Raw genomic sequence first — 14,829 nt, forward strand, 5'->3', positions numbered from 1 at the left:
GAGGGAAATCCAAGGACCAGTCGCCTCCATCCAGATCTAGTAAGGTGAGCATCCAAACTGCCTAGGCTCCCACAAATCCAGTACGTGCATTAGGATCAAAACCCAGTGCCACTGTTCTTGCTAGCCATAAATAAAGGACATTGAGCCTATAATTCGTGATCCTAGAGAAGCTAAATAAGGAGAACCCAAAGAAAAACATATAGGCATCCTTCTGGATATTAACCTTCATCAGGCGATGAAAGGAGACAGAGACAGAGACAGAGACCCACATTGGAGCACCGGACTGAAATCTCAAGGTCCAAATCAGGAGCAGAAGGAGAGAGAGCACAAACAAGGAACTCAGGACTGCGAGGGGTACACCCACACACTGAGACAATGGGGATGTTCTATCGGGAACTCACCAAGGCCAGCTGGACTGGGTCTGAAAAAGCCTGGGATAAAACTGGACTCGCTGAACATAGTGGACAATGAGGACTACTGAGAACTCATGAGAAATTCTTAAAGGAAATTGCTTTCCATTTAACCCTGGGTTGTAAAATGACTTGTTGGAGAAGAAAGCATGACAATTATATTGACTAGAAATGAAGCCAATCAATTTGGATACTCCAATACGCTAACAAATTGGTATTGCCCGCTTAGAATGCTATGGTAGTGGGTAGAGGGAATATTAGGAATTCGAAGGGCATGGCATTTTTGTAGCTTTGAGAACAAGTGGTGGAATAGGTCCACAAATAAAGGCCTGCCTTTTCTGAACTGTAAACATAGCCCGCTAATTATGGCTTGTGAAACCATGGACCCTAGAGGAAAACCTGCCACTTTCCCCAACCAGCATAATATAAAACTGCATTGGAAAAGCTTATCCTTACATCCGCAGATAAGCTCTCATCCATCATCAAAGAAGATTCTCTTTGCAGCAGATAGAGGATATTACAGAATTCACAACTTGTCCAAATGCAGAGAACAACTGACTGTTGGCTGCTCATCCTCAGCTAACAGATACAAACACATCCCATAAAACTAAGACTCAGGGAACAAAACAAAAGAAGAAAAGTTTGTAAAAGCCAGAGGTCCAGGATGTGTGCTGTGAGATAGTGTCTTCTAGACATGTGAACCCATGAAAGCATAACAGTATGCTTGGCTAAACCATATTGCACAATGACAGCACCAGTGGACAGGACAGAGTGGATGTGGGAAATGCCACAGTGCCCCAACCCTGTTTAAAGAGGTAGTGAAAACTAATGACTGCTGAGAGAAAGGGACTCAGTCTTCAGGGGTGAGCTTGCTCTTAGGTTATCTAAATCCTTAGCACGAGCTACATGTACATACGAGTAACACTGCAGAGTTACTTGTGTGTGTGTGTGTGTGTGTGTGTGTAATGATAATTAGAGAATAAGTGTTCATGAATTTAAAGAGGTAGTTGATGGATGACATGAGAGGAATTGAATGGAAGAGAAAGAAACATGAAATTTTTTAAGCACAATATCATACTTGAAATCTTGGAAAATTAAAAAAAATCTTACCTTGTATAGAGAATGAAATGAAAATTCTTTATTCCCCCACTCTTTCATTTCATAACCATGGACCTAGGACCTAGGCTAAATTTATCAGTGTTTTCTAGCATTAAAAAGTTGGCCTGCGTGTGCCCTTGCCTTGAAAATGTATTAAAAATTCTAACCTATTCAATTACAAAGAAAGGTTGGAGCACACATATTTTCTCAAATTGAAGATTACCTTAGTCCCTTTATCCTGGTCTGTTCTGAGAAAGACTACACATACCTACCATTGCCATCAGGAAGTTGTACATTTTGGATCAGTATACCTGTAAAAATGGTGCAAAGCCATATTCCAGTAAAACGGTTCTAGTTTCTGCCTACTGCAAATTCCCAAACAGTTTGTCTGCACTGGAGGGATATTCTCTTTAAACATATGCTCCACTTGTTTCAAAGCCTTGGCCTTGTTATTGTTTCTAATGAGTTATAACTTGACCCAGAGATGGAATCTGACCTCATTCCAAGGACAACAAGCTAAGAAAGTTTTGCTGAGAGTCTTTGGTTCTGTGAATAATTTTTGAGATCTGAGGTAAAATAACAAAATAAATTGGTTCCCAAAAGAACAATAGCAAGCGCATACTAAAGAGATCCCATGCTGCTTGCCATTCCAATCAAATTCTAAGCCAGTCCGCAATAAAAATGACTGATTTGTATTCCCTTGTATCATCATGCTTTATTTTCCCTCCTCACTCAGACCATCTGGTAGGTTTCTGTCGACAATGCCCTGCACAGTGACTGTAGAAGGAGAATTGCCTTGTGGGAAAGAAAATCAATTATCAGTTCCCTTTTTTCTTTCCATTGCAGTCAAGACTGCTCTGTGCCATTGTAAGGTGTTGTATCCTCCAATACATTAAACTTTTTCTGTCTTAAACCATAACACCACAGTCACTTCCTGTTCTATTGTTCTCTTTTTTTCCTCTGTACACCGATGTGCAATATTTCTTTAGAAATTTGGATGATTCACTGACACTTTTTTTTTTTTTTTGGTCAGGAAGCACTAAATTCTAGGATAGCAGTTCTTTTTCAGAATTTCTTGTGTTAATACTCTATCTCATATCTTCCTCTCTTCCTCATCTCTCCAACTGTCCTTATGTTCTCCCCACTCCATCTCATATCAGTAATCTCTTTTTCTTTAATTACAATTACTATACATACACACAACCTTCTGAGTTCATTTAGTGTTTTAAGTACATGTTTTTAAGACTGACTATTTGGGATTGAATAATTTATCAGAGAATTTATCCTTAGAAAAACTGATTCGCAGAAGCCATTCATTGCCTATAGCTTTTCACCTAAGGATGGAGCTTGTGAAATTTTCCTATCCACATTGACATATAAATAGAAGTTGTACTTATGCAGCTTTTATTTAGGCAACCATACTGTTAAGATTGCATGGGTGCAGTTTCCTTGTCATGTCTAGCAAACAGTGTCTCACAGCACACTTTGTGATCATCTGAATAGTGCAATCTTTCTGCCCATTTTCTGTGAGTTTCGCTGTGCCTTAGCTTAAAGGTGCACATTGTAAATGTATCATTTGGAGTCATGTACCCCCTATCGCTTGTTCTCTGTGTTTTGAAGAGTTGTGAATCTCTGTAATGGTTACAATCCCCTTCAAAAAAAAAAAAAAGAGTCTTCTTTAATGTGGGGTAAGAACTACATTTATCTGAAGATTTAAGGATAAACATTTAGAATGCAGTTAAGAACTAGTTAGTTTAGGAAGATGGCACTCTTCATCCTCAAGTAGTTGACTATGTTTAAAGTAATGATCATGAATATCTCTCTATTAAAAAGGATCTAGATCTAATATACAGCTGTTGGCTACTCCCAAGATTAAAAGTGCCACTACTGTACATTAGAGATATCTTGCCTGGCCACGAGTCCTTGCTGTGTTTCATAGACTTTATACCTGGTTGGAATTACTCATCACTTTTTTTTTCTTAGGAGATTGAATTGCACCTCTAATGCTATAAAAGCTAGTCCTCAGTGTGGAGGCTTTCAGGTCTAGTTCCACCTTGATTCCTCCAAGTCTTATATCACGTCTGAGTGTATGGTATCTTCAGGATTGAATCTTATCTCCAAGTCCTAGGAGACTCCAATGAGTGCCTTGGACCCCTTGATCAACAGCTCAATGGAAGGATTCCCATAATAGGCACTAGGCTTTGTGTTATGTAGTTTATGGATTTTACGGGGAGCTTTATCACCTCGTATGGCATAATTCCATTTAATCATATGTGTATGTTGTGTGTCTGCACACATATATTTTAGGTAGACATAAAATAATGTATTTTCCAATGATCTTTCAGACATTTAATATTATTTAGCCTTTGTTCCTTCCTCACCCCATATATTATCTACCTGTCTACTCCAATAAAATGTGTAACATTTTATCACAAACTTCTTTTCTCTCCTTTAAATCAATAACTACGGGAATATCTTTCCATTTATACACATCTAGTCTTTGCTCTGATTTCTTATGTATATGAGTTTCAATGACCAAAGTACTGTAGTTAGAATTTTTTTTTTTTTGTCCAGACTGCCAACCAGCTCTGTCCTACCAGCTGGCTCCCAAGTAACCACAAAGAGAATTAATTATTAATTATAAATTCTCAGCCAATAAGTTATGCTTATTACTCACTAGCTCTTATAACTTAAATTAACCCATGTTTTTTATCTATACTCTATGACATGGTGGTAACTTTTCTCAGCATGGCATATTTATTCCTTCTTCCTTTGAGTCTGGTTGGCAGCTCTTCTTCACTCTGTGCTTCTCCTTCCTAGGCTCCTCTCAGACTGATTCTCCCACCTTATATCTTCGTACCTAGCTGTTGACCAGTCAGATCTTTTGTTAAACCAATTGGAATGTGCCTTGTCAAAGATACATCTTCACAGTGTACAAAATGATTATTCCACAACATTTCCCCCTTTTCTCCAATTAAAAAGGAAGGTTTTAATTTTTTAGGTGGTGTTTCCTGGCCTGACAGTCAGCTATGACCTGCCAACTGGCTCCTAAATAACCAAACAGAGACCTATTATTAATTATAAATGCTGGGCCAATAGCTTAAGCTTGTTACTAACTAGCCCTAGCATCTTAAATGAATCCTTATTTTTTATCTACCGTCTGCCATGTAGTAGTACCTTTTTTCACATGGTATGTTCATCTCCTGTTTCCTCTGTGTCTGGCTGGTGACTCTGCCCTTCTTCTCCTCAGTCTGGCTTTCTCACCTAACCTCTTTCTGCCTAGCTATTGAAGAGTCAGCTCTTTTAGTAAATCTATCAGAAGGCACCTTGGCAAAAACATATTTTCACAGTATACAAAAATATTATTCCATAACAAAAACATTATCCTAATGGAGTCTTATATTGTGTTCTGAATGGGATTCTCCACTTTTACATGAAGAGTGGATGTTTAAGCAAATTTATCTGATAAATTGCAGCCAACTGCCTGTCTATGTTTATGAACAGACTGTGAAAATGGTGTCTCTGACATCTGCTTTTGATATGTGGCCTGCATTAAAAAAAATTTCCAGAGAAGAGAAATTAAATAATTAGGAACTTTGGAGATAGCCTGGATATTTTTTTTCAACAGGAAGCTATCTTTTCTAAAATTATTCTTTAATCCCAGAGCAAATTATCCTATAGTCTATATTTTAAAATAAAATTAACTGTTTTGGATTTGATTTGGGACAGGGCAGGATGACTGCTGAGTAATTTTGTGGTTAAATGAAATGTTCTTGGATTATATAATTTAAAATAATTACAATGGTGAAATTCTTGTTATGTTTATTCAGTAGTACATAGGAAGACCATGGGGAAAGAGAAACACATTACAAATCATGACAAGTTTTTTTTTTTTTTTTGGTGGTCTCCAAATGTCCTTTTCTTATCCTCATGCCAAGTCTAAGTCTCTTCTCAGTTTTAAAGTGATTTTTCCTTGGTCTATAAAAAAAATTCCTTTTTAATATCTATTTTAAATGTGGAGTGTTGCATATCCCTCAAGTATAACTTGATCATCTCCTGTATCTTTTCAATAATCATACCATTGGAGCATACCCACAATTTGGATTACAAGTTACCTTTCCTAAAATAGTCTGTATTCCTTAAAATGGTGTCAGTATGGAACATTATAATGGAAATTAAGTCAACTATAATACAATTCACTATAATTAAAGAGTCTAAGAGTTTCAGCCAGATAGTTCAGCACTTCATTATGAGCCTCAATGATTTTGTCAACAAAAAAATGGGATAGCACCTATCACAGAGAGATTCTTAGCATATTTAAACATAGATATACTTAAACGATATTGCCATATGTAATTTATCGAGGTATATTTGGTAATTATCAGTCCTATCTCTCGTATTTTATAGCTTTGTCACTAATTACCCATAATGTCTTTACCAAGATTTTGAAAATTTTTAATTTTTTATACTAAAATTTTAAAATTTTATTTATTTTGCATCATCCCAACTGCAGCTTCCCCTTCTTCTCCTTCTGTTCCCTTCCCCAACTTCCCTTCTGCCTCCCTCATGACATGAACTAGTCTTCCTTTCCTATCCAGAAAAGGACAGGCCTCTAGCAGATATCGACCAAACATGGCATATCAATTTGTAGTAAGACCTTGCTTTTTATTCCTGCTGATGTCTGTTTTATCTGAGTGAAAGGGTGGAGAAGAAAAGTGGTGCTATTTGAAGATTAGGACAAAGGATAGAACAACTCCTCAACAAAAACAACAAGATGCTTAACTCTGTAGAATTCATTTGAGTAATTTTCACTTCTATCAGGCAAGGCACAATTGTTACAGACTCATGTCCTTATAATGTTACAAAGAATTTTAACTTCTTTTTTTGCTGTGGAAAATTTTTATTACATTTTTAATTATTTTAAAATGTATTTTACATACCAACCACAGTTTCCCTCCTGTCCTTTGGTTCCCATCCCCCACCTCCTTTCTACTTCCCCATCCATTCCTCAGAAAGGGTAAGACCTCCCCTGGGCATCAACAAAGCATGGTATATTGGGTTGAGGAAGGACCAAGCTCCTCCACCCCTGCATCAATGCCAAGCAAGGAGTTTCACCATAGGAAACAGGTTTCAAAACTGTGGTGTGATTTTTATGTGTGACTTTTCTTATCTTTTTTAATTGATTTTTTTATTGATCTCTACATTTTTCTCTGCTCCGTTCCCTTCCTGTCCCCTCCCCCATGCAACCCTCCCCCAAGGTCCCCGTGCTCCAAATTAACTCAGGAGATTTTTGTCTTTTTCTACTCCCCATGTAGATTAGATCAATGTAAATCTCTCTTAGTGTCCTCATTGTTGTCTAAGTTTTCTGGGATTGTGGTTTATAGGCTGGTTTTGACAGAGGTCTGATCTCCAAAATATACAAAGAACTCAAGAAATTGGTCATCAAAAGAACACATAATCCAATAAAAAATGGAGTATAGCCTAAACAGAGAACTTTCAACAGAGGAATCTAAAATGGCTAAAAGACACCTAAGGGAATGTTCAACATCCTAGGTCATCAAAGAAATATAAATCAAAACAACTCTGAGATTCCATCTTACATCTGTAAGAATGGCCAAGATCAAAATCACTGATGACAACTTATGCTAGAGAGGTTGTGTGGAAAAGGGAACACTTCTGCATTGCTGGTAGAAAAGCAAGCTGGTACATCCCCTTTGGATGTCAGTGTTGTGATTTCTCAGAATATTAGGAAACAACCTTCCTCAAGACCCAGTAATACACTTTTGGTTATATATCCAAAGGATGCCCAATTGTGTCACTAGGACTTGTGTTCAACTATGTTCATAGCAGCATTGCTTGTCATAGCCAGAACCTGGAAACAACCTAAATGTCCCTCGACTGAAGAATGGATAAGGAAAATGTGGTACATTTACACAGTGGAGTACTACACAGCAGAAAAAAATGACAGCATCTTCAATTTAGCAGCAAAATAAATGGAGCTAGAAAACATTTAGAGTGAGGTAACCAAGACACAGAAAGACTCACATGTACTCACTCATAGGTGGTTTTTAAACATAAAGCAAAGAATTTTATTTCTAAATTTCACACAAAATCATAAATTATGATCTTAAGTTATAAAAACAATGTGAGCCAATGTGTGTCCATACATAAACTAATCAAATAAGTGGATAACTTAAAAATATTTCAAAACATTTTGTTCAAAAAGTACATATATCTTGAGTGTCTTTTATAGCAATGGTATCCAAGAATATTGGGGAAGCAGAAATTGACATTGATGGGGAAGAAAGGACACAAAAGTAGGGTGGGAAGGGAAGGGTTATGGATCTGGAAAAAGTAGGGAGTATGAGAGTAAATATAACCAGAGCATGTCATATGAAGTTCTCTAAGAAGTAATAAAAATATACAAAATTATGTTGCAATTTTTATGTGACAAAGGCAGAGTAAGTTAACAAGTATACATTTTGAGGTTCTTGTAACAAAATTATACAGTTTCACTACTAGTATGTAATTGATTAAGGTTTTTAAGTTTTGATTTCTCATTTATTGTTTGAGGATTTATACACATACAAAATGTTTTAGTTATATGTATTCCTGGCCCTCTTCCCCTCTAAATCTACCTGCATTTCATCACTCTCCCAACTTCATTGCTTCATGTCCTCTTTTCTTTAAACAACCCACGGATTCCAATTACTGCTGCCCCAAATGCTGAAGCATTGTCAGCCTACCTAGGAGCTCATCATTGAATAAAACCAGCATAATTTCTTTCATGAGTATCTCTGCCAAGAGGTCCTTAATTAAAGGGGATGAATATTTCAGATTTTTTTTAAAAAAATTATTCATGTGATCATTCAGATAAAATGTATGAATATATTTTGTGTCTTTGGTTTACTAGGCATTATTGTAGCATATTCCATGACGTTTACATTCCACACAGATGTTAACCAGATTTCCAAAATTAGTAATTAGCACAAAATTCCACTTAAAATACTCTATAAGAAAAGATACCTGGTACTGTGAAAAAAATGTAATAAGACAATTTAACACGAAGTTGGGTGCATCAGAAAAGGCTTGTATGAGGTGGTTTCTTGGTAAAGGCACACAGAAGAGATTCAATGACTTTTGATGTTTTATGTTGGATTTATAGTACTTTTGGTCTATTTGGTCAGCTAAGTTTTAATTTCATAAATGTCATTGACTTAGCCTTCTTCCTAGGCTTCTCTTATCTTCCATAAGTTACTACATCCTGTCTTTCTGAGCTAGGTCTTGTGCTTCTTGGCTTCCTTCACATTTCATTTCTTGTTTTCCACAAATACAGGCTGCTGTTTCCCACTTGGATAATTTATGTTCCTTCTTATGCATTAATGCTCTCCAGTCCTTTGAGCTCACTCAGGTAAATACAATCTTTCTTAGTTACTTTGGTGTCTACATTTGAAATCTTCTTCTCATTCAATGGCTATAAAAATCAAATAAATTCTATAAAGCACAAAACCAGAAACTGTATTATGTGTGAAAAAGTCCTGTAGTAGAATTAATGTTGTGGATATAAACCAATGAACCTACAATCATTTGAATTTTGGCAAAGAAGACATGGAAGATAAGACAGCATCTTCAACAAATGTTGCTGCTCAAACTGGAAAACTACATGTAGAAGAATAAAATAGAAAATCTTCTTTCACTGTTTACAAAACTCAAGTCCAAATGGATTAAGGAATTCAACACAATACCTAACGTCCCAATTGAGTTAGAGAAGAAAGTAGGGGATATACTTCAACTTATATAAGGACAAAAAAGGACTTTTTGAAGAGGATCCCAGTAGCACAGACATTTAGCAAAGGACATCATAATTCAATTGAAGAGGCAGAATTCAGAATAGGAGCCATATTTTTACCAGATACACATCTGACAAAGTGTTAGGTATACAAAGAACTCAATAAACAAAACAACAAGAAAGAAATCCAGTTAACAACGTGGGCATGGAACCTAACATAGTTCTCAAAAAGAAAAATGAAATTTATCCGTCTAGATATATATTTTTAATATTCTTTTTTCTAGCCTTCAGGGAAATGTAAATTAAAACAACTTTGAGATTTCATATTGCTTCTGTCAGAATGGTTAGGATAAAAAAAATCAAATGAAAACAAATACTGGTATGGGTGTGGAAAAGGGGGAACACTTATTTACTACTGGTTTGAGTGAAAGCTGGTGTGGCTAGAATATAAATCAGTGTGAAGATTCCTCAAAAATCTAAAAATTGATCTCCCAAATGCTCTAACCATAGCTCTCAGGGACATGTACCCAAAGGACTCTAAATTCTACTGTAGAAAGACTTGCTCATCCATATTAATTGCTTCATTAATCATAATAGCCAGAAAAATGAAAATAGCTTAAATGCCCATCAGTTAATGAATGCATAAGGAACATGTGACTAATTCACACAATGGAATATTATTCACTTGTTAAGAAAAATGAAGTTATAAAATACAGAGATCAATGATGAAACTGGAAACAAACACTCTGAGTGAATTGACCAAGAACAAGAAAGACAAAGTCACAAGTTCTGATTCATATGTGGGTGTTAGCTTTTAATTTTAAATATATGTTTTTAAAATGTAGTACCTCAGGAAAATAGTAAGGCAGAAGGCTTGTAGAAGAAGGGAAATAGAATGGCAGTAGGATAAAGGAAGAATGACTAATAATGGAGCAGGAAGAGTTGCATGATGTGGGGATGGGAAAAGCAGGATAGATGACGGGTTATGGGAAGAGATAACTAACATTGAATAATTTTGGAAAAGTCAAATGATAGAACCACTGTAAAATCATTTTAACACACACACACACACACACACACACACACACACACACATGTCCTTTCCAATCAAGCAAACTTCACAGCATTAAGGAAACTTCTCTTTTGATCAGAGAGAGACCATTGCAGAAACCACCACCAATCAAAACGCAGAGTTGTGGAATCTTGTCCCAAAGGATACATCTACAAAGCACTCCCATACCCGAGAATCAGGAAACAATGTGGAAGAGGGGGCAGAAAGACTGTAAAAGCCAGGGAATGAGGGCATTTTTTTTCTGTAAGACTGTGTCTGCTAGTAGTAACAACAGAAGCTACACCCATAAAGTCTCAACAATGTAACTGCTCAAACATGAGGATGACAACAATAGACATGCTGAAGTGGATGAGGGAAAAGCCCATGAGGCTTCAACCCTATACAAGTAATTACAGGTAATTAAGGAATGTTGACAAAATGAGACATAGTCTTCACCAGGGAAAAGCACACCAATAGTTTATTCAATACCAAATGGTCAACCCTGAAAACATATATACAAAAACCATGAAATGAGTAAGTTAAAAATCTCTCTGTGTGTATGTGTGCATATGTGTCTTTGTGAATGCTGTGTGAAATCCTATTACATGTAATTGAGTGGGAAGTACACTTTGAACGCATTGGCACAGGAAACCACATCGTAAATACAACTCCAGTACCAAAGACACAGAGAGAAACAATAAATGGGACCTCCTGAAACTGAAAAGCTTCTGTAAAGCAAAGGACACCATCAACAATACAAAATGGCAGCCTACGGAGTGGGGAAATGTCTTCACCAACCCCACATTGAACAGAGGACTGATCTCCAAAATATACAAAAAACTCGAGAAATTGTTCATCAAAGGAACAAATAGTCCAATAAAAATGGGGTACAGACCTAAACACAGAACTCTCAACAGAGGAATCTAAAATTGTTGAAAGACACTTAAGGAAACACTCAACATCCTTAATCATCAGAGAAAAGCAAATAAAAACAACTCTGTGATTCCATCTTAAACCTGTAAGAATGGCCAAGATCAAAAACACTGATGCAACTTATGCTGGAGAGGTTATTGGGTAAAGGGAACACTCCTGTATTGCTGGTGGAAGTGCACACTGGTCCAGCTGCTTTGGATATCAGTATGGCAATTTCTCAGAAAATTAGGAAACAAACTACCTCAACACCCAGCAATGCTACTTTTGGGTATAAACCCAAAGGGTGCTCAATCATACCACAAGGACATGTGCTCAACTATGCTCATAGCAGCATTGTTTGTCATAGCTAGAACCTGAAACAACCTAAGTGTTCCTCAACCGAAGAATGGATAAGAAAAATGTAGTACATTTACACAATGGAGTACTACACAGAAGAAGAAAATAATGACATCTTGAAATCTGTGGACAAATGGATAGATCTAGAAAGCATAATATTGAGTGAGGTAACCTAGACCCAGAAAGACAAAAATAATATACACTCACTCATAAGTGGCTTTTAGACATAAATCAAAGAACCTGACTACAATTCACAATTTCAGAGAACCTAGACAACAAAGAGGACCCTAAGAGAGACATACATGGATCTAATCTACATAAGAAGTAGAAAAAGACAAGATCTCCTGAGTAAATAGGGAGCATGGGGATCATTGGAGAGGGCAGAATGGGAGGGGAGAAAAAGGGAGGGAGCAGAGAAAAATATATAGCTCAATAGAAACATTTAAAAATTAAACAAAATAATTTTTAAAGATAGCAATGTAAATTCAAAAGGTATCAGTGAATGTCAGTAAGTAAATTATTCTTGTTACTACTTGTGGAATTCTCTGGATTTTTATCTAGTATCTCATGCCTCTAAAAGTTCTTAAAACTTGGTAAGACTTCATTGTTTTCTCTTTACATCTTGACTGTTTTATAAGTAAACTTTTAATATACATTGTATTGTTTTCTTATTATATAATTTAGTGTAAAATTCAAGGAACCATAGTAGCAGCATGATTTCATGCGCAGGCTACTATATAATGATGTTAAACTCTATTTTAAACTACTAGTCACCAGTATCAGTTTTAGTACCAAAAGAGATCAAAAAATAAATACTATGTAATGGGATGGGAAATGTCTATCTCCTGTTACGTTACAGCCATTATTCTAAAGGTAAATAAATGCAATAAAACATAAAATCTAGCATCTTAAAATATGAAAAATTCAGTAAACAATAAACAGAAAGTTTTTATTGAAATGATTCCTATTTGAATGAGTCAAATTTTCTCTAAGTCAGAATACTGGGAGAAATTAGTGGTCAAAAATACTTATAGCTTTATAATGGAAGTAGACAACCTCAGAAATTATCAAGCAGGCAGTCCGGAGGTGAGGCGGAACTCTTAAGGTGGAACATTATGGCCAACATGCAAAATCTTGTAGAAAGATTGGAGAGGGCAGTGGGCCGCCTGGAGGCAGTGTCACACTCCTCGGACATGCACTGTGGCTACGGAGACAGCTCTTCAAAAGGAGCTGTTCCATATGTGCAAGCCTTTGACTCGCTTGCCAATACCATGGCAGAGTACTTGAAGATGAGTAAGGAGATTGGGGGAGACGTGCAGAAACACGCAGAGATGGTCCACACAGGCCTGAAGTTGGAACGAGCTCTCCTGGTTACAGCTTCTCAGTGCCAGCAGCCAGCCGGTAATAAGCTTTCTGATTTGTTGGCACCCATCTCGGAGCAGATCCAAGAAGTCATAACCTTCCGGGAGAAGAACCGAGGCAGCAAGTTTTTCAATCACTTGTCAGCTGTCAGCGAAAGCATCCAGGCCCTGGGCTGGGTGGCTCTGGCTGCAAAGCCCGGCCCCTTTGTGAAAGAGATGACTGATGCTGCCATGTTTTACACAAACCACGTCCTCAAGGAGTACAAAGATGTGGATAAGAAGCATGTCGACTGGGTCAAAACTTACTTGAGTATATGGACAGAACTGTAGGCTTATATCAAGGAGTTCCACACCACTAGCCTGGCCTGGAGCAAGACGGGGCCTGTGGCAAAAGAACTAAGTGGATTGCCATCCTGACCCTCCGTTGGATCAGGTTCCCCCCCCCAACCAGGCCCACCTCCTCCTCCAGTCCCTACCAGTTCCAGCTCCTACGACTCTGCTTCCCGCTCAGCACTGTTTGCACAGATTAATCAGGGGAGAGCGTCACACATGCCCTGAAACATGTATCTGATGACATGAAGACTCACAAGAACCCTGCCCTGAAAGCTCAGAGTGGTCCAGTTCGGAGTGGCTCCAAACCCTTCTCTGCACCTAAACCCCAAACCAGCCCCTCCCCCAAACCAGCCCCTCCCCCAAACCAGCCCCTCCCCCAAACCAGCCCCTCCCCCAAACCAGCCCCTCCCCCAAACCAGCCCCAAAGAAGGAGCCAGCTGTGCTGGAACTGGAAGGCAAGAAGTGGCGAGTGGAAAACCAGGAGAACGTTTCCAACCTGTTGATTGAGGACACTGAGCTGAAACAGGTGGCTTACATATACAAGAGTGTCAACACGACATTGCAAATCAAGGGCAAAATTAACTCCATTACAGTAGATAACTGTAAGAAGCTCAGCCTGGTGTTTGATGACATGGTGGGCATTGTGGAGATAATCAATAGTAGAGACGTCAAAGTTCAGGTGATGGGAAAAGTGCCAACCATTTCCATTAACAAAACAGATGGCTGCCATGCTTACCTGAGCAAGAACTCCCTGGACTGTGAGATAGTCAGTGCCAAATCTTCTGAGATGAACGTCCTCATTCCTACAGAAGGCGGAGATTTTAACGAGTTTCCAGTCCCTGAGCAGTTCAAGACCTTGTGGAATGGGCAGAAGTTGGTCACCACAGTGACAGAGATCGCTGGATAAGCGAATGCCTGCGAGTCCTGCGCCCTCCCCTTTCACACCATGGGATACATCTGTATGGAGACGGTTCTTTTCTAGATTTCCTCTACCTTTCTGCTCTTAAACTGCCTCTCTGCTCTGAGAAGCCCAGCTACCTGCCTTCACTGAATATACTGAATAGGCTGAGAATGGGCAGGACAGCCGGTCAGTGGATCTCTGGCGGAAAGGTGCATGGCTCCTCACCAGCGCAGCTGCACGGCAGTCCGTGCTTAAGAGCTGCGGGCCCAGGCTGGAGCTTTCAGCTTTGGGGGTCATTCTACCAACACACAGTCCTTGGGGGGAAACATCCTGGAAACAAAGAGATCAGAATGTGTTCTACTCTAACAGCCAGCATGGCGGCAGCAGGAGCCAGTGTGACTCCGTAAGGTTCTAACCAATCTAATTGTTCATCGCTGAGAAGTGAGGCCAGGGTTGCACTGGACCAAAGGCTGAGGCTTGCCACCCAGCATTCCAAGCAGACTTGTTTCCTAAAAGCATTCCTTCATTCTGCATTCCATTCTGGGTCAGCCTCAACCACAAAGTAGCAGGCTTTCTGCTCTCAGCTGCAGTAGCAGTACCATTTTTGAGGGGAAAAA

General features: G+C 38.4%; 1 protein-coding gene across 1 annotated transcript; it reads left to right on the forward strand.

The window, feature by feature from the left end:
• The first annotated feature begins 12,698 nt into the window (after positions 1 to 12,698).
• Positions 12,699 to 14,383, forward strand: LOC126492196 (adenylyl cyclase-associated protein 1-like). The gene is given in 3 exon segments (XM_050128375.1): positions 12,699 to 13,507; positions 13,510 to 13,634; positions 13,703 to 14,383. Coding segments are annotated over 3 exon segments (1,416 nt in total). The 5' UTR covers positions 12,699 to 12,732; the 3' UTR covers positions 14,219 to 14,383.
• Positions 14,384 to 14,829: the final 446 nt, after the last annotated feature.

This window comes from Alexandromys fortis, unplaced genomic scaffold (genome assembly GCF_014885135.2).
Source record: "Alexandromys fortis isolate MF-2015 unplaced genomic scaffold, M_Fortis_MF-2015_v1.1 scaffold_288, whole genome shotgun sequence".
In the NCBI taxonomy this organism is placed as follows: domain Eukaryota; kingdom Metazoa; phylum Chordata; class Mammalia; order Rodentia; family Cricetidae; genus Alexandromys; species Alexandromys fortis.